At 36.2% G+C, this 21164-nt stretch overlaps 1 protein-coding gene across 1 annotated transcript in view; it reads left to right on the top strand.

Moving 5' to 3' along the window:
- The window catches only part of CAMKMT (calmodulin-lysine N-methyltransferase), a 221280-nt gene that overhangs the window by 174492 nt on the left and 25624 nt on the right, over window positions 1–21164 (top strand). The window contains exons 4-7 of the mRNA XM_084514642.1: window positions 2402–2462; window positions 5421–5475; window positions 6526–6589; window positions 12890–12956. Coding sequence (XP_084370768.1) covers window positions 2402–2462; window positions 5421–5475; window positions 6526–6589; window positions 12890–12956 — 247 coding nt within the window. The remainder of the gene's footprint in view (window positions 1–2401; window positions 2463–5420; window positions 5476–6525; window positions 6590–12889; window positions 12957–21164) is intronic.

Raw genomic sequence — 21164 nt, 5'->3', positions numbered from 1 at the left:
TGCCCTTTCAATAATAACCGTAGAAAAATGAGGGACATTTGACTGTGGGTACTGAAAACTCAGACGTTGAAGGATTTTGCTGCAATTGACAAGTGTTTTTAAAATCCACTCGGTCTAGAAGTTTGCTATAAAAGAGTTTAGGTTTTCATTTCTATTTATTTATTTATTAAATTTATTTATTTATTTATTGTGTGTGTGTGTGTAATGTGAGGTGTGAAGTATTATAGATGTATTAAATTAACCATGTCTTTACTAAATATTCAAAAAAAAAAAAACAACACTTTTATTGCTTGAGTATACACCAGTCACTGCAAACTGAAACATTATTTATATCATACATGAAAATATTTAAACAGTTATTATATTTATTGCAAAATCTGTCATTTTAACATATTTTAATACTCAAAAGCCTTGAAATAGTCAAAAGGGAGATGGAAAATCCTGTACAATTCTTAGTGTATGTTTCTTTGAAAAATGGGTAATCGTGTGTGAATATTTTATTTTAACCCTTACCAATCTGAACAAAATAACACATTTGCAAAAATCAAATCAACCGAACTGGGAATGAACAGGACAAATAACAGTAGTGCTTTAGTGTTTTTGTCATGTGTAAGAATCATCAGTCTGTTTTTATTATTATTATTATTGTTTTGTTTGCCTGTTTGTTTTTGTTTTTACCTTTAAGATCTTTGTCATACCAAAGTTATATGCAAAGTTTTGACCAAATACTTGCTTCACCTGCATGCAGACAAGATATTCATAAATTTTCATCATTCATCACTGTAAGGGTTGTTCAGAGTACTTACTGGATGGACAGGAAGAATGATATATTTAAGGGTTACAATCAGGCTGTAAGTGATTTAAAAAGAAGACAGTTTTTCTCCCCAAATTCTGCTTCTATTAAATATGATGTTTTTAAAGTCTCTGGAGAAGAAACAATTATAAAAAATGGTCTAAAGATACTAAGCTGCATGGAATTCAATTTACTTGTCCAGAAACATCTAAAGGATGCTCCCAAATGTCTGTTTTTAAGTTTACTGAAACCACTGAAGTGTCTACAGTTTATAATATTAAGTCAGGCTTCTGTCATATTGCTTATAATGCCATGTATGGTGGGGGGAAGCTAACCCTACTTTTGACCTGTGGGTAGACACGTACACACGTTTTTTCATTGCTAAGCAACAACAGATGGAAAACACATACAACTGTAATTTGGCTGCATATGCCTTTGATTCATCCTCCCTTAACTTTGGGAACCTATCTCAAGTGCCTGAATACAAGTCTCTTTTCCCCAGGCTCCTCCAGTGGTGGAGAGAGATGCCTGCAGGAGAGCGTTTGAGCCCCACAGAACTGCACTGCCCTCTCTGTGGGCTGCAGTGCTTCAGTTAGGTTGTTCAAGTTGGGTGGGAAGCTGGTCCAATGTGGTGGCGAGTTTCATGAGTGAAAATTATTGAAAATGTAAACTTGCAAGGATGCCTCAAAATATTTGCCAGGGTTGGGAATGACCAGCATAAGTTTTATAATAGAAGCTTATAAAGTCATGGATAATACGAAAGAGCTGAAAAGAGCATGATTGCTCTGTCTATTCCCATATGAGAACTGTAGTCTCAAATGGAAATGACAGGGAGGCAAGTACAAAACAAGAGAGAGGAGATGCGTCTTTATACAGACAGCACAATAAAACTGTGGTGCTTTCTGCCACAGGACGTTGTAGCTATAAAAGTTTGCAAAGTCCAAAGAACAATCAAAAAATACTTTGGTGACTTTAAAAAAGAACTTATGAGTTGTGGCTCAAGAAGCTGCTGAGGAGGAGAGGAGAGTTGACTAGAAATTATGCTGTGTTATTGCCTTCATCATGTACTCACCCTTAGCATGTGCTGCTGATCAGTGCTCCTTAGGGTCAGACTGATAGCTGACCTAACAAAAGCTAAGAGGCCTCCTGAGAAAAGAAGCTAAATAAAAAGGAACAGGGAAGAAATGAAATGACTACAGAAGTCAACGAGTGAAAAAGGAGGGGGCTCTCATTCACTGTTAGAGACAGGCTGCAAGGCAAGGTGGACTTTGAATCTGGCCTGAAAAAGACAGATTGATGTTCATGTGGATGCCCCAATGTCAGGTTTTTTAGAATTAAATTATGTGTAACATTTAAAGTCTTGACAATAGTATATATATGCATGTGTGTGGGTGTACCAGGAGGAAATCTATGAAATATTCAGCTCCAAAGCTTAGAATCAGAAATCAGCCATTAAAAATAATATTTTTTTTATTTATTCCATGGTACTTTGGCAAGCTTTAAAAATGAAACAGTTGGCTGGGAACTGCAAATGATAATACATATCCAAAAATATTTTAGACAAAAAAAAAATCTGTTCTAAGAATGTGAATATCTTTTGTGTTACAGGTCTCTGGCCAGCTGAAGAAGTACTGGCTTACTACTGCCTAAAGCACAATGAAATATTCAGGTACAGAGTTGAACATAAAAAGATATTTTCCAATCTATTAGTTTTATTGTATCTGCATGGTAAAGATTGCTATGATTTAAACCTTCAGATTAAATTTAAAATGTTCAAGGTGAAAGCATGTTGCTCTTAACAAAGAATTCTGAGCTGCCTTTGGGTACTAATATTGCACAGCAAGCTTTCTGCTATATGTCAAAGACTTTTGATTTCCACTCAAGGCGTTTTATTTCACTTTGATTTTTGGGAAACAAAAGTGAAGCTCCAATCGATCAGTACTGATTGTGAAGGTCAGGAAAAATAAAAGACATTCTTTAAACTGACATCTGTTGCAAAAGGAAGAAAAATATTGCCTGATAGAGTACATAATAATCCCTGCATACAGTGATGGAGGAAGTGATGGAGGAATTTGCACCTGTATTTAAGCTTTATGAAACATGTTGAGACATACTACACTTGTATGTTTTTTTGTTTGTTTGTTTTTGGCTTTTTGTTTGTTTTTTTTGTTTGTTTGTTTGTTTGTTTTTGGTTGGTTGGTTGGTTGGTTTTCCCCACATATTTTCTAAACTCGTAGAAGACGGGTATCAAGCATCCAATAGGAATGCTGAAAGATAAAATCTATCCTGCATCCTGTCTCCTCCCCCTTGAGTATACAAAGCCTTGCGCTTGGAAATCCTTGAAGTTTCATTGTCCAGGTGGATGAGTGGGGCATAAGAAAAACTGTAGCAACGCTCCATTTGCAGGTATAAATTCTGTTCTGAGCAAAGCTACAATGCTAATACCAAGTAAATCACCCTGGAGTATAAAAAAGCCCCTCTCTCTGTGTACATATGGTGTTGGGAGAATAAGGAAGACCAAGGAGCTTCAATCTGTTAGCTGCTGCCCCTTGCACCAAACCTGAGCCAATTCCTGCAGTTTGCTGACTCCTATCTGAATCCAAAGGCTTAGTGCTAAAGCATACCCTGGTCTATACAGCCTTATTTCTACTCCAGCAGCCACATGAATGAAGCACACCCCATCAGAAGAGCCAGCTAAGGCACCTCTTTACTTCACTTCTGCTGCTATATTAACTATCCCATTAGTGCTTTACCATCCCAGCACACATAGCAGCTTATACACTCTACTGGCCTTCAGAGGCTCCTTGCAGGAAAACTCCTGGTGGTTGTCGCTAAAGCGTCTTTGGGTATCCAGACCTGGTTACTCAGAGATGGTGATCAAACTTCCATGGAGGAAATGGGCAGTTTCACCTCCTGAGTCCTCAGGATTCTGCCCTCTTAACAGCACACCCAGAACAGTGTTTCTTATTTTAATTCTCATTGATAAATGTCACTAAATATTGCCAGCATAGGAACGTTGCACTAGAATAAACGATTTATGTGTGTAAATATACGTGTCTGTGTGTATATGTATACATACAGTCACACATATATTACATACATACATATTTGGTTCAAAATGCACCAGAAATCCCACACTGGATACTTTCTGTGTTTATTTTGATAAATGTGACAGTGCCTCCTAAGTACTGTAATATAACCTTATGTACCTAAATAAAAAAATGCATAAAGTATGGTTAGGAAAAATCAAAATTTATGTGAGGAGAAACTTAGAATCATTCTATTATAAACCACAAGCTGCAGATTTCCCACAATCTGTTTTGAATTCTCATTGGGTTTAGATACAGCTTGTTCCTCCAAACTACCTTCTCCTCATTTCCATTAAATAGGACAAATAGACTTTTTGTAAAGGAAATTTGCAGTCTTAGGAAAGTAAATCTATACTACCCAGACAGTGAGCATTATTATATTGTCATACAGCCTAGCCCAGTGGCCTCAGTACACTGAATGTACACTGAAGTGGCATCTGAGATGCCCAGCGTAGGGTAAGTGGTGAAGTAATACTTTCTCACAGAAGTAGTTTTAAAAACATTGGTGCTTTAGGTCAGAAAAAAGGTGCAACAAAAAATCTGCTTAGCTGAAATTCCACTTTCTGCCTGTCAGAAATATTTCAATGGAAATGCTTCTGGCAGCTGCATCAGTTGCCATAGGTTTAGCTCTAAAGCCGCTGTGCTCTCGAACTGAGGCTCTGCCTTGCCCTAAATGCTGCTTCACGCGGTTTTCGGCGCTCGGTCAGCATCCCTCCCTCCTCCCCTCCTGGGGCAGGCGGTGGCTGTGGAGAACATTCTTTATGGCTCCCCCTGCAAGCCCCTGTCCGGCACACTCTCTGCACCAAATTATATTTCACTTGCACGTCTTAATAACCATGCTCTGAGCTAAAAGCAACATTTTAAACCAGGTATTCAACCCTACAGTTGGGCTCAGTTTAGACTCTTGACACTAACTTCATTTAGTTTTCTGTGGCTTAACTGCTTGCAGTTCCCATCATCGTTCATAACAGTATTGTTTGTAGGTCACTTTCAGTTTTAAGTGCTAATTGAAGGATCGGATTTCTTCATGGGTAATTGTTTTGTGGTATATATTGTGTTTTAGAATTTCCCTTTTTTAATATCAAAAGGCTTTCAGTCATAACTATATAGAGTGATATATAAATAATATTAATTTCTCCATTTACTTCTCTAACTGTTTTTGCAAGAATGAATGTGGATTAACATTGTTATCCTTTCCTAACAATTATCTTTCGCTACTCTAGCTAGTTTAGTTCTAAAAGACAGAGCCATTGACAAGGGAAAAAAGGGAACCTTCTCAGATTTTTCAGCTCAGCGGTGGTAATGTTGCACTGAACACTAATGAGGGAACCCCCACTGATTTGCCTGCTTTGTGACTTTTCTATTTCATAATTATTTTTAAAACGCAAAACGACATGAGGTAGCCTAGTCATGTCTCTACAACTTCCTGGTAGCTCCGTTCTTACTGCAGATGGCAATTTGTTCTTGTAACATATATGTCTCTCTGACCATTTTCATCTAATTTGTATGGGTTCTACCATTTCCTTTCTCTCTTTCAGGGACCTTGCTGTGTGTGAGCTAGGGGGTGGCATGACATGCTTGGCTGGGCTCATGGTAGGTCTTTTCTCAATTCCAACCCCATTCAGAGGAAGAAACAAAAGGAAAAATGTTCCAGTGCCTCCAACTGCTGGGTCAGAGAACTGTCAACAGCCTCAGCTGCGGTCAAGCTGCAGAGTCTTGAGAGACCTTCTAGATTGACTTGCTTTCGTATCATATTGATTTTATGGTTGCCTCGATGAGCAGAAACATTTTACCTCCGTGTAGTCAATATCTCTTGTTGTGACATTCCAGGCCACGTACAGTCTGTCTTTCATTGCCATAGCTGAAGCATTTTTTTTTTCAGATTATAGTCCCATTTGCTAAGATACAGGAATAGCCTGGCGAATCACAGTTGGAGCACCATGATATAGCTGCTAATGTTTTGCCTGCATTATTACACCAACAAACATGATCCAGAGCTCTCGGTAATTAGATTCTTTTGAATTAGATTGGCCATTCAGGAGAGTCGTTCACCATTCTCTGGGTTCTGAGTCATGTATTCAGGAGATATTATGTAGCAGTGCAGTGCATTAGACAAGTTTTTATGTCTCTACAAATAAAAGCATATTGTTACACTGATTGGCATTTGACAAACCTGTCGCTCTTATACAATGTGTCGAGGTTACAGCCCAATGTGCGAGCATGTCAAAGCTCACAAAAAAATTACCCTTACAAAGCCATCTGCCTGCAATGCAAAGTTATATGAAGGGCATCAGGCAGTCAGACAGAAGCAAGCTGAAAGGCAGAGTGACAGCCTTGTATGATGGCTCTACTAGATAAACAGAAGCCCGCAAATGAAAGCCTCTCAGAATACCATCATCCGCTGTCACAATGCAATTACGGAACAGAATGATAGCAAGATAGAGGCTCCCGCAAATGGAATGATAAAAGTATTGACTGATTTGATTGAATGATTAAAATAATGCAGACATAAAATGAAAAAAGATTGAAGATTGTTACAGAGAAATAGGTGAGGAAGCATGATACTGAAGGCTTGTCACTCCTGTCTTCACTTCCACACAGACAAGCATATTTGCTCATTGTTTGCTGTGCTCTTTTTTTCAGGTTGCTATTTCTGCAGATGTCAAAGAAGTTCTGTTAACTGATGGAAATGAAAAGGCCATCAAAAGTATCCTTATTCAGATAGAAAACTGGTTTGTTGTGTTCATTCCTTTTTACTGGCTGAGTAACAATCAATATAAAGACAGACGGCATGGGGTATATTAAGAAAAAGTCCCCACATAAGTAATTAAAAAATAGATGTAAAATGTTTTGAACAGAACTGCAGCTTCCCTCATAATAAATTCCACATTTTCTTCTTTAGTTAAAAATATACATGTCGGTATAGAGCAAGTACAGTAGTAAATATTTGCCTTATGGTTGAGTGCTGAAAGATTCCTTGTGTGTAAGCTGCACATTACAGGAGGTATAGCAGTGAATCAAATCATTAGCTCCCCTTCCCATAGTCATTTTGCAAAAGAAACTAGGTTTGTGGGTGTGGTTTCTTTCTTTCTTTCTTTCTTTTTTTTTTTTTTTTTTTGCTTTCAGATATTCACCTCTTAAAAATGCATAGTATTTGTATACTGTCATAGTATATTTTGAAATGCATAGTTTCATTATTGCTACAAAGTTATAACTGCCTACCAATTACCCATTTAGTGTGCTTAAACAATTAGCAATTTAACATTATTTCTCTTGATGAAAGAAAGATTACAAAACTCCTCTGTCCCTTGTAAAAAGTATTTTACTATATTTCTTATATTATTTTAGTAGAATAAATTGCTATTATGCCCTTCTAGTATGAACACACAGTTCAGAAAATTGAACTGTACTTTGGCTAAGCGAGAAAATGAGTGAGCATAATTTGTGGCCACATTAAATATCAGCACAGAACAAGAACAGATATATATAGGGAATATTAATAGCCCTTAGAAACTGAGAGGGAAAAAATGGAAGGTATCTATTTGCTTTTGTTCCTTGGTAATATTTCCATTTGCATGTTAAGCCAGCCTAGTTTTTCATGTTTTGGCCCCTACATCATCAAAATTGTTTAGATTTTATTTTGTTTGTTTGTTTGTTTGTTTTTGTCTTGTTTTGTTTTGTTTTTGTTTTTGTTTTTTTAATGAATTTGAAAGCTAACATAATGAGTACTTAAGGAAAAAAAAAGTTAAAGAATGTTGTGGATTAGGAAAATGGCAATTGCTTATGACTGTTTAATCAAGAGACATAGCAGTGAAATGGTGCATTATTATGTTTGCTACTACCTCCAAACAGTCAGAGGTAACACAGACAACTATAATTGCTTATACTTTCACAAATTCATGGAAAAAAATAGCCAAACATATCTTTTAAATCTTGAAGGAGTCTTGATGAAAGCTTCCTCTCACTTGAAAATACAAGTTCTCAGTTGTGTTCCAAGGATTCTTATTTTGCTAAAATATAGCTGATTATGCTCATGGGCTGAGGAGGAAGTACTGATTATTCAGTGCATTTTATGCAGTATCTTCTCTCCCAGTCTTTCTTATATGTCATTATGAAGATAAAAAATGTAGAAGAAAAGTGTTTCAAAACTAGCTTAACAAAACAAACAGATATTTTATGAAAATATCTGTTATTTAACAAAAGGTCATTTTAACCACAGAAAGCTTCATGTAAGCTCAGTAATCAAGTCTGCACATACCTTGCGTAGCAGATTCCACAAACATACCTGAACTTTTTTTGTGATTTAGACGTCTTCCATGGTAAAGAAAATCAGTGAGCACTAGAAATATTCAGCCAGTCTTTGGAAATAAACTAGTTAAAGTACTTTAATTCCTGAAAAAAATATGTTAATATATTCTAATTAGCACACCTTAGTTTTCCACAATATGTTGTAAAATATTTTTTATTTCTGAAAGTCTTGCAAGAAGTCTTCATCTGTATTCACTCAGTGAATCCCTTTCAGAGGAGTGATTGGTGGAAGGCTCTAACAGGAATTTATTTTTCTTTTTTAACATTTGGTGCTCTGAAGGCTCAGCATTCAAAGTGCTTTTATTGTGTTAGATTTTACAATGGGCTTAATATTAGCAGGGTGCCAAAGTGCAGCAGACTAAGAACTTTACAGTGTAGGTGGAATGTATTCTTGAAAGCACACATAATAAATTTTATGTGTTTTATGGACTTCAATAGTAATTTTATGATCTGTTTAATGGTAATTTCTTTTGCATTCTTTTGTATAGTGACCAGCTAGAACAGAAGTTTAGGCTAAATTTAGGTCTGTTTCAGTCACACCAGACTCACAGGAATCAGTAAGAATTTCTTTGTGTAATTGGAAAGGGTGTTTGGCTTCAAGTGGCATACACCACACATGATGCATTTCTGCTAATTTTTATTATTGCTGGTGATATTTTTTAATTGTTTAGTGTACCAAATTAAATTACTGTAGGATAAAATACTGTTTTCTTGTCTAGATGCTGCTTTTCAGGAACATTGAATGCTTAGTATTGTGATTTTTATGTAGGTATTATACATTAAAATAATCTTGTTTAAAAATTACTGTTTACATCTTCCCTTTAAATTTCTTAGGAAGCTTAAATTACATGCCAGTCATACTATAATATCCAAAAATTACTTTCCAAAAAGTAAAAGTGGTTGTCAACAAAAAAGAAAAAAATCACTGTCAGAAGCCAGGAAATCACCAAGCAAGCCTGCTAATTATTCTTAATGGGCAAGATGAGCACATTAAGAAACAAATGAATACATCAGTGAAATGTAATTGAAAATCGACCTGGCAATAGTGCATTGCATCTGAGAATCTGCCTTTGTATTATCATCATCATCATAATTATTGTTGTTTTTGTTGTTGTTATCGCTATTCAGTGAGCGTAACAGCCTTGCTTTGTGAAGTCTCAAGCTTTTGAGGATTTGATTTTTCTTTTAGTTTTTGACATTTTTCACATTATTCTTCATTTCATACTGGCACGTGAAGTATTGACTATGTATGTTGTGAATATGTTTATTAGGATATGTTATTGAAATATTAAAAGCTAAAACAATTGATGAACATGTTAATTTAAAATCTTTGTTGTGATTTTAACCACTTCACTGTGAAATACATAGCTATATTTTATATTAATCAGTGCTCTTATGTATGGGGTTTATGGAGGTTTTTAAGTGGATATTATTCTTTAAGTTACTAATCCATTTAAAAGATTTCATTCTAATGCACTCCTTTTGCTTATCAGACAGATTTTAATCAATTAACAGATCATTCATATTGCAAAATCAATTAAACAAAGATGGATGGTCTTGTTTCATTGAAAACTTTATTGTTGACTTACTATGTTTTATCTAAGTTCCTTCATGATCATTTGAATGAAAATAGTATTAAAAAAGAAAAATGTAGATATTTACATTGACTATTAAAGATTTATGTACGCAAAATTATCACATTCACTCCTCTTTGAAATTTTGGGTGGTATTCATCTGGATACAAATTTTCCAGGTTAGGCCATTTCTACAACAAATTCAGCCACGAACATCAACACCTATTTCTCTAGAACACTGGAAGCATCTATACTCAGACACTTCCAAATCCAAGGATGCGGTTCATTTTTACTAAAAAAATTGTCTCCTATTTCAGGAAGTCTTGTACCTTCTGCCTTAGCTCTGTTTCACACCATGCAATAGTGACTTGAACTGCTGTCTGAAAGCATCAATAACACAAAACATTGTTGCAGTGCACTATAATGGCCATTAAAATATAGTATATGGATCTTTCAACAGTCCTGGGAAATTTAGGTTAGAAAGGGCATGTTCATCCAGAATGCCTGAAGACATGGGCTTATAAATTATTTTAAAAAGCTAATGTTAACATGGTTACAACAATTATTAATAATTTTGCCCAGTTATATAATTTAAGTGTAGTGTAGCTAATTTCTCAACACTGCTTCTTCTGCTTGTACTATACAACATCATGCTTTGCTCATGGAATTACCTATGCCTTCTTTCTGCTTCACAAGTATTGGCCGTTTCTTACTACTTGCCAATGCATATTTTGGAAAAGATTTTAAAAGCATATCCAAAGTACAGAGATTTGTTTAAAGCACTTCTCTGTCATTCCGTTTCTACTCTTCGGCTTCACAAAATATCAGTTGTCTTTTCTTTCACATTGTTTGGTTAGAGGCTTTTCTAAAATAACTTATCTTAAACAGTCAACAGTGTTAGGAAGGCCCATTATGAGATTTCAGCAAAGCAAATAAAAAGATACATTAGTCATTTTTTAAATTAGCCTGACATTAGTGTTCATTTTTCTTAGAAGAGCACTTGCAAAAAAGAATTTGACATATTTCCTATACCCTAAATAAGAATGAATGATCTTTGACATCTTTACGAAATTTGTCCCTCTACGATAATTTTTGATATCTGAGAGTGAACTGTTCAAACACGTTCGTACTGGATGCCACTTATGTTTTCATAGTTCTTTAGTTACTTGCTACATCCCTTCTTTCCAATGGCTACCCAGAAATGATTGGTTATGAAGGTTATCTTTCCAAGTATCAATTACTGGGCACAGCTCCCTTTGAAACTTTTCACTAACAGCCCTTACTTTGGCCTGCCTATGTGGCTACCTAAATTTATGACCTGATCTTCCAAACTGAAAGAAGCTGAGACATGAAGCTGAGGCACTGCTGCCAGTGCCTGTGGTGAAGAAAAGGCATTTATAACTTTGTACTGTCCTTTATGGCAGTAATGTCCAAACCATTCTCTAGAAAGCAAATGAACTAGAAACTCCCTTGCCTACAGGTGAAGGTGCTCCCAGTGTTTGCTGGATTTCATCCAGAGAGAGACAGGTACAAAAGTACATACCTTGTGGCAGGACTGGAACTCAAAACCATAAGCCTCTGAAACCTCAGCACTGTGATCCAGTGATACAGTTGAAAGCAGCACAAACTAAAAATTACACATTAAATGAGCATGCCAAGACATTTCTGTTCACCATGGCAGTAATTCTTATAGTTGCTTTTAAATGTATGTAAAATATGGGATTTTTTTTTCAGCTTCCTCTATATCTACAGCACTAGCAATTTTGTAAACGGAAACATAACTCAAGAAACTGGCTGCTCTTGACTTGGACTGGCGCACGCTTCGTTGGGTTAGAAACTGGCTGGATAGCCGGGCCCAAAGAGTCGTGGTGAATGGAGTCAAGTCCAGTTGGAGGCCAGTCACTAGTGGCATTCCCCAGGGCTCGGTGCTGGGTCCGGTCCTCTTTAATATCTTCATCGATGATCTGGACGAGGGCATTGAGTGCACCCTCAGTAAGTTTGCAGATGACACCAAGCTATGCGCATGTGTCGATCTGCTTGAGGGTAGGAAGGCTCTGCAGGAGGATCTGGATAGGCTGCACTGATGGGCTGAGGTCAACTGCATGGAGTTCAACAAGGCCAAGTGCCGGGTCCTGCACCTGGGGCGCAATAACCCCAAGCAGAGCTACAGGCTGGGAGATGAGTGGTTGGAGAGCTGCCAGGCAGAGAAGGACCTGGGAGTGATGGTGGATAGTCGGCTGAATATGAGCCAGCAGTGTGCTCAGGTGGCCAAGAAGGCCAACGGCATCCTGGCTTGTATCAGAAACAGTGTGACCAGCAGGGCTAGGGAGGTGATCGTCCCCCTGTACTCAGCTCTGGTGAGGCCGCACCTCGAGTACTGTGTTCAGTTTTGGGCCCCTCGCTACAAGAAGGACATCGAGGTGCTCGAGTGGGTCCAGAGAAGGGCGACGAAGCTGGTGAGGGGCCTGGGGAACAAGTCCTACGAGGAGCGGCTGAGGGAGCTGGGCTTGTTCAGCCTGGAGAAAAGGAGGCTCAGGGGTGACCTTATTGCTCTTTACAGATACCTTAAAGGAGGCTGTAGCGAGGTGGGGGTTGGTCTGTTCTCCCACGTGCCTGGTGACAGGATGAGGGGGAATGGGCTTAAGTTGCGCCAGGGGAGTTTTAGGTTAGAGGTTAGGAAGAACTTCTTCACTGAAAGGGTTGTGAGGCACTGGAACAGGCTGCCCAGGGAAGTGGTGGAGTCACCATCCCTGGAAGTCTTCAAAAGACGTTTAGATGTAGAGCTTAGGCATATGGTTTAGTGGGGATTGTTAGCATTAGGTCAGAGGTTGGACTCAATGATCTTGAGGTCTCTTCCAACCTAGAAATTCTGTGATTCTGTGTGATTCTGTGATAAATGAAAGAACGATAGAGGTAGGTAACAAGAGCAAGTGGTTGAGTAGATTTACAGCTGATGTACCAGAGTAGCATTGTAAAATTTATGTGTTTGAGAAGAGTGACTATTAGCACAGTTTAAAGAGGAAATAGATGAAAGACATTATGAAGGTATTAATGATTTAAAAATGTTTCGATGATTTTTAATACTGCTCTAGTTTTATGGAAAATTCTTAACAAATATGTTACAGATGTAAGTGACATCATCGCAAGAAACCAAACTGCAGGAATATTTAAGGCTCAGAAAGTGTCAAGCTGGTAAGGTTCTACCAAAGTGCTTTATGCATTCTCATGGAATTGTTTATTTCATGTAAATGTGAAATGTAATCAAAAGTGTGAATATGTGACATTACTGACCCTGGCACAGCTATGTATACAGCAGGAGTATGTATCTATCATGTGTTAAGTGATGCAAGACAGAAAGTATTAAAAATATATTTGAATTGCTTTTTATCCTACCAAATAAAGTACAATTAATCTTGGTGACATAACCTCCTTTTTAATTATTTAATTAATTTTAATATACAGAATTTCTCTTCAAACCGTGATTCAGTCCCTGGTTGAAATTAGGCTGCTTGAGAGTCAATATTACCCATTTTACTGAATATGAGGCTTGAAGCAAATGTACCTAAATCACTAGCAGGTTTTATTTTTAAATTTATCTGAGAATTCAGGGTGGCAATGGACGTCACTTGTTCCTGGAGCAGATGTTGTTGGAGCTTCTGATCATCCTGTGTGCATAATCAGTATCGTGTTGCTTGTGTGAGGGTAAATGGGGAGTGTGGGAACCAGGCACAGAGTGTTAGGGCCCTTCTCTACTCTTACTATGTCCTAAAGTGTGGGGCACATTCAGTGTTTTTCTCAAAGTGCACCAGAGCATTGTCTCCAAGTTAGCCCCAAAGGCATGCTTTGGAGGGTGAGCATTGTAGAAGTCCAGAGACTTTGGTTTCAGATAATCTCCAAAGCCTTCCCTGTGACACCCTGTAATTGATGCTACTGATGTTAGCTATTTAACTATTAATTTTATTGGTCTCCAAGTGTGATAGAGACTAGAAACTGCAAAGAATGTGAAATGGGTTAATCTTTTATAATATTTAAAAGTAAATTGTAAAGCTCTTCATATTTATGGCATATGGTTATAAGTAAGAATGTGCTACCTAGTGCTAGTAAGAATGTGCTACTTAGGTGGCTACCTAAGATGAAATAGTGCTTTCTTACCTGTGTCTAAATCTCCTTCTCCTCCTTCCTTCTCCTTCTTACCTTTTTTTTTTTTTTTTTTTTTTTTTTTTTTTATTGATTCTCATTCTGGAAGAAGGGCTCTCAGTCCTCAGAGAGACAAAAATAAAAGTGAAAAAGGGCTAAAACCAGCAGAATAAGCCTATTAACATAGAGGGCTAAAACAATACAATTTTAATGGCTATCATTCACATCATTTATTCTATGCTTATGTAGCCATACTGTATAGAGAAGTTCTTTTAAGGGAACACTTAGGAAAATTCTGCCTTCATTAGGACATATGTACATATAACTTAGAGATCTGTGCATCCTAATACTTGCCTGCCAAGTAGACAAGGGCTACATGGACCCAGGATAAGTCTTTTAGGTTCTGTGTGCTGAACGCTTCTTGTGAGAACCTCAGATCTGTGCAGTATATCCATTTAGAAGCTTAGATTTTGTAGATTTCCAATTGCCCTCTGCTTTGTATAAGATTTCAGATTTCATCCCTTGTCAAGACTTCAAACCTGGTCTTTTAGATATCAATCAAAAGCACATTTTCTACCCTGTCTTCATTTACATTTATCTAATGCTTAAGGTCATTTGTGATCATTTGAGTGTATTTCAGCATATGGAATCAGTGAATAATAGATTTCGGCTTCATGCTGTGAAGAAAGATTGTGTTTTTACAAGACATGATGTTGTTTACTGGGTGTTAATAATCACTAATTAATAAACATATCTAGACTTCATGAAATATTGCATTTTAAGGAGTAAAAATGTCAAGTGTTTAACTTAGTGCAATAGCATTTGGGGTCTTATTTGCATTAAAAATAATTAAATCACGAAATAAAGTGAAATACTGTATTGAAGCATAAGGTTCTCATAATAAAAACTTAGTTTGATTTTTAGTTCTACATTCTTAAGGCTTTTGCAAGTTTATTGTAGCATTGTAGATTATTATAAAATAATTGTTATTATGACTGTAATCATCTTGTATTTCTTTATGTCATGCAAATTAATAGTTGATATCTCATATAAAAATTAAGGTTTTGCTTAGGTTAGCTCTTTGTTAACTACTAATAGATGGATCAGTCCTTCAGATTCAGTAATGACGTGATGAAGACAGTAACAAAGTTATATGATCACTTTTAAAGGCCTTGTAAAAGCTTAAAAGGCTGATGTAATATCTGAAATATTACTGTAACCCTGATTCATTTTACCTACAACCCAAAACCTGGGGTTTGCATAGAAAAAAAGACAAGGACAAGAAACCGTGATGTTTCATAGGGAAGAATGCAACACCAGCTTGCAGTGATATGAGGTGACTTTTTTTTTTTTTTTTCCTTGATCAGAGCTTGCAGACAAATGAACATGATTTAAGTGATATACTGTAACATTAATTTAATCTGGAGAAAGCTCTACATGTTCCTCACCCTGATGTATCATTTAAACAGTGTCCAGTGCAAAATTATAATATTATAGCATATAAAAAATAATCAACCCTTCTCACTACACCTCCATCTCACTTTGGGATCTTGTACTGTTTTCCTTGCATGTGGAGTAAAAATTATCTGTATGAGACTCAGTTTATGATATTCCTGACATTCAAATCTAGACTTGGAGAATATGCCAAAAAATGTATGGTACAAAAAGGAGCAATCCAGTATCAGCCAAGACATGTTAGATTAAGACAACCTGCCATACATTTATTTATTTAGATTTATACAAAATGCAGTAAATGAACACTTATCTAGCTCTCTGCCAACTCTTGATTATTGTTTAAAAGTACAGTAATGTAAGCCAAACTGGCAGTTTGTCATATTGTGTGTTATAATGTAATAATAGATATTTAGTAAACAGTTTACTTCAGCAATGGCTATACAATTCAAGTTTATTTTTAGATTCCAGGAGTATGTTCAGAATTTTTTGCTAACACTTACTGGAAATAGGTACAGTAATGCCACTAAGTTACTAATAATGACTTGCCATAGAAAAGTGAATTGTTAATATCATGTATAGATTTGATGATTTTATTTTTTTCACATTCTGAAATTGTTCTTGAACCACTTCAATTTTATACCACAACATAGCATACAAGTTATCCTGATAGCATTCTTTATACCATCATTTCTACTTTGACATGCATTATATCATTATTTTGAGCATGTCCACAAACAATTAAATTAGGAATAGCAGTCATAAAATCTCTGCTCTTTTTCTTCCTTTTTCACGTGGAAATCTTCCTGAAGTACAGGTTTATGTTGTAGAATTTTGAAAAATAGTTGTTGTTACAAATGTCACAATGGAAAAGCTTTATCAAAAGAAAGGATTTGCAGTATATTCTAAATGTTATCAGACTCTTTTATTCTTGTCCAACAAGTAGTTTGTTCACCAAGTTCCTTTGTCTGAGAAGATTGGATGTTAAGAAGAAAATTTGTGTACTTACTACTGATATGGGACCTATAAGTTTCAGGCATGAACAACTCTACTGTTTTGCTAAGAGCTGCCCCAGAGAGATTACATTACATTACAATGAGAGAAATGCTTATTACATGATGCACTGTTTGAATTGATTAGTAGTAGTGTATCATACATTCAGGTGATTTTGTAGTCAATATTAGAACTCATACCAGGAAAGTATAAGGAAGTGGCCAAAAGTGACAATTCCTGCTCCTTAAAGGTTAGCAGATGGGTTATCATCTGTTACTGAAAATTTTAGGGTTTCTTACAATTATAAAAATTTACAGGCTTCCTGATTTAAGCCTGATAAGAAAAGAAAAAAGCCTTTCTAAAGACTAAATTACACTCAGCATAATAGTAGGATAAGGTCTCAATGATAGAGCACTACTACATAGTCCTGGTCCCATTCTTATATTAATTTCCTCTTATTCTGTAACTGGTAGCATGTGAATATTTTACATCTAGTTCAGTGTACTTAAGATAAACCAGCTTTCTAACCTTCTTGATTTCAGTGGATCATGTAACAGGTTCTATCACCATAGGACAGCTTTAACAAAGACTCCCTCTATGTTTTCATTCGTCAAATTGATGTTGGTAAATTCAAACTTTTTGAGACATATTTATTGAATTAGTTGTGTTTGTCAGCTTAGTAACCTTAAAGGAATCCCTTTCTCTGAACTGCTTTTCCAGTTTCCCTGTGTAATGTTCCTGTATGCACAACATCTACTGGCAAGGAGGAGGCTGCCAAAAGAATAATTTCCTGCCCTTTGGTTAGAATGAAAACCCTCCTGGTTCCTGCCATCTTCATTTGACGATTTTATGTATGTAAAAGAAGAAAAAATAAACAGTCTGTCTGTTCACGGCCACTGTAAATTTGTAGCTCTCTGTCACAGAAAATTCAGCTCAGGTGGAGGCCATTCAACACCTCTGATCATACTTGCACTTTTACATTTCTTTTCCAGTTTCATTCTACTCCTTTTCAGATGAGGGTGAGCTGTACTGCATTTGAAGTATGTGCAAATTATAGATATATGTAATGGCATAATTATTCTTTCTGTTCCTCTTCTAAAAATGCCTAGCAGTGATTTGCTGTTTGACTACAGTTGAGCACTGAGCAAATATTTTCATGAAACTCTGTAATAACATGAGGAGCTTCCTGGTGATGGTCAGTTTACTCTACCTCCCTTATGAAACAAGGATAATTTTTCCCCCTTTCCTCTTTGCATTTATCCACACTGAATTCATCTGCCATTTTACCGTCCAAAATGTCAATTTCATCTTTCTGCAATTCTTTACAGCCTGCTCTTTTCTTTACTGTCTTGAACAGCCTCATAGCAACAGCAAACTTTGCCACCTCATTGCTCATCACTTGTAAACATGTTGAATAAATCAGGTCCCAGGGAAACTCCACTGTTTATCTCCCTTGATTTTGAGAACAGACCATTTACTACTACCTTGTTCCCTGTCTTTTGTTCCATTCTTTAGCCATGCCAGGACTCATCCCATGGCTGTCTACTTTCCTTAAATGTTGTTGGTGAGGGTCTTTGCCAATAGCCATTTGGAATCAAAAGCAGCCTGTGCTATTCAGATCACCCTTATCTAGATACTTGACCCCTTTGAAGAACTCTTGAAGTTTTGTAAAGCAGAACTGCTTTTTGCAGAGAACATTTTCCATCAAAAAAAGGTTCTGTGGTAAAACTGTCTTCAGTTTCTTCTGCAGTGAACACACAAAAAATTAATTTTGCCTCTGAAATAGTGCCATCCTCTGTGAGTGCTCACTCTAAAACCAGACTATTAGGTGGCAGGAAGATTTAGAATAAAAGAAAGAGTACAATCATTCTTAGCCTGCCTAATTTTATTATTTTACTTAATTTTCCAAGTTTGTTGTCCTTTCTGCATTTGTATGCAACTTCAGCTTTTGGAGGTATTATATTTCTCATAACTTTCTTTACTGATTGGCAATACCAGCTGACTTTCACCAACTTCCAAGCCTCTGCTATTTGTGTATTTCACCCATTTGTGTTTACTTAATAAAAAATGTAATTTGTTTTAAATCACATTGTAGCTTTGTCTTTCATCTTTATATGACCAAGTAAAAATATATGAAGAGAAAAAAGTGAAAAATTAACAAGCTTTATTGTAAAATTTCTTAAGTTTGGAAGAAAAGGGACAGAAAAGCTAGATGCTATCTAAAGGTATAGCATGACATTATTTTAAATAATTTTTGCTTAAATTTTTGGCTGTATTTTATGCTGGTCACTTCTTAGCTTTAAAAGCAGTCTTTGGGTAAAGCTATTCCTCTTCTACCCTCTTGGACTGCACATGAACGCTAGATGGAGACTACTGAAATAAGAAAACTTGTGTCTTTCTTTTAAGGGTTTTAAAGGAAAATGTCCATGAGATGTTAGAATCATATTTATTTATTTATTATTATTTTTATTCATATGCCCTTTTGTGCATCCATAATTTTAGCCAACCTTTACGTTGTGTTTCCTGATTCATGTTGTGACCAGTGTACCTTTGTCTACACTTCCTTATCTACCTTGGCTCTACCTTAACAGACAACTATCAAATACATTTTGCACACTTTCAGTAAGCTATCTCCTTCACAGGAGTTATCTTTGCCACAGATATAGGAAAATTGGGACAAAGTTTCAATTTTGACAAAAAAATGCTTGTAGTGTCATCTTCGCTGATTTCATTAATGTTCTGCTAATATGCAGTTATTCAAACACTAACCATGATATTAAAAATGAGAGAGATTCAAGAAAGAGGCATTAGTGAATTAGGATTTGGAAATTAGAGAGTTAAAGAGCTCTGTTTACTTAACTTGTCAAAGAAATGACTTGATTGTTGAGAAATGAATTGATTTTGATCTGAAAGTCTCATGTGGAGAAAAAAATCTTTAATAGAAGATCACTCTTTAATCTAGCTTACAAGTACCTAACAAGACGTAGAAATTGAAGCTCGACAAATTCAGTCTAGAAAAAAATGAAATTTGACAGAGAATGATGGTTAATTAGAACATCTTTCTATAGGAAGTGGTAGTTTCTTAAACAGTGAATGTATTTAAATCGAGTTGGATATCTTTCTGAAATGTGCATTAATTTACTGAGATATATGGTCTTGATTTAGGAATTTGAAATCTTAGATGATTACAATAGACCATAGTGCCCTCAGAATCTAAGCACCTCTGAATGACATCCCCTCTGCTGTTTTTAATTTTTGCCCCATTCAGTCCTTCTGGACCTGCTTGGTTCACGGTTCACTTTTTTTTTTTTTTTCTCCTTTCTTATTCCCTTGATTATCTTCCATGTATTCATGGATGGACTGTTTTCCATAGGGCAAGAAAACATCTTTTCCTTTGTATTTTTACTCAAAACCAGTTTTTATAAAGCCTTCATTCACTCATCATACATGGTTGTTCTGCATATGCTTATGCTATCTTGCTTTTTGAAATGACTATACCATAATAAAATATATCAGTCTGAATTGTGTCTACAAAATGAAAAGCTGTATTCTGTAACAGTTGTATTTGGATGCAGTGTATGTCCCAAAAATTCAGTAGCAGCGGAAGCATGAGTGTTACATTTGTTATTTTTGATGACGTATAACTGTAATGTTCCTGTCTGAGTTTTAGCAAAATATATAGTTTAGGTGCTCTTAGAATGAGGACTAAGGGAAGCTTAGTTATCCACTTTTGAAAGGCAGCTTCTGGGCAGGAAAACCAAGATTGTTGGTTTTGGTTTTGTTGGATTTGTTTGGATTGTTGGTTTTCCTGCCTTCCTCCCTTCCTCCCTTCCTCTCTCTCTCTCTCTCTCTTTCTTTTAGTTTTTAATTTATATTACTACATTAATGTAATGGAGATTCACCATGAGTTGTTGTACCACGCACTGTATGAACATAGAGGAAAAAGGCAATTTCTGTTAGAGAGTCTGCAGTCTAAGACCAGAGATGGATATCATGAGGAAGGATGACAAGGATACCTGTGTAGTCAGTGCAATAGACAAAAAGGATGAGGCACAAGAGCAGCCTAACCTCTTTCCAGTTTTTGTAGGCTCTATTTTAAAGGGGAATTTCAAGGATAATGGAGTGAGTTTGTGTCTGTTCATGACAGAGTGGAAGAAATTTGTTAAAGGTCCTATCTTGAAAGGCTAGGAGGAGAATGTAGGCTGACATTAAAGAAGGGACTTGTCCTTTCAATATTGAATGAGAGATAATAAATAGGAAAGTGAACTGTTGTGAAGTGTTTGGAAGAAAGCACTTGTAACTTACCTGGAGGAGTACAAAGAGAAAGGTGAAAAAAAGATCAAGGTTATAAGAAAAAAAAGATCAAGGTTATAAGATCAAGGTTATAAGGAAAGGAAAGGAAAGGAAAGGAAAGGAAAGGAAAGGAAAGGAAAGGAAAGGAAAGGAAAGGAAAGGAAAGGAAAGGAAAGGAAAGGAAAGGAAAGGAAAGGAAAGGAAAGGAAAGGAAAGGAAAGGAAAGGAAAGGAAAGGAAAGGAAAGGAAAGGAAAGGAAAGGAAAGGAAAGGAAAGGAAAGGAAAGGAAAGGAAAAGAAAAGAAAAGAAGAAAAGAAAGAAAAGAAAAACAGTCTTTCTCTACTCAATAAATATTAAGCAAGACTGGCGCAAGACTGCATTTTTCAAGAGAGAATGATATTGTGATGTTAAGACGTTAATAAGGATGACATGGTTAAAGAGTTAAAGTTGAGTGTGTAGATAGGAAACTTCTTAGAGAAGTTATACGAAGAGAAATGACAAAATCTGAACAGAGTTGAGGTTTAC

The sequence above is a fragment of the Aythya ferina genome (genome assembly GCF_964211825.1).
Source record: "Aythya ferina genome assembly, chromosome: 3".
NCBI classification, from domain to species: Eukaryota; Metazoa; Chordata; class Aves; order Anseriformes; family Anatidae; genus Aythya; species Aythya ferina.
Note: the sequence above shows the minus strand (reverse complement) of the source record. Positions and strands in the feature narration are given on the sequence as shown.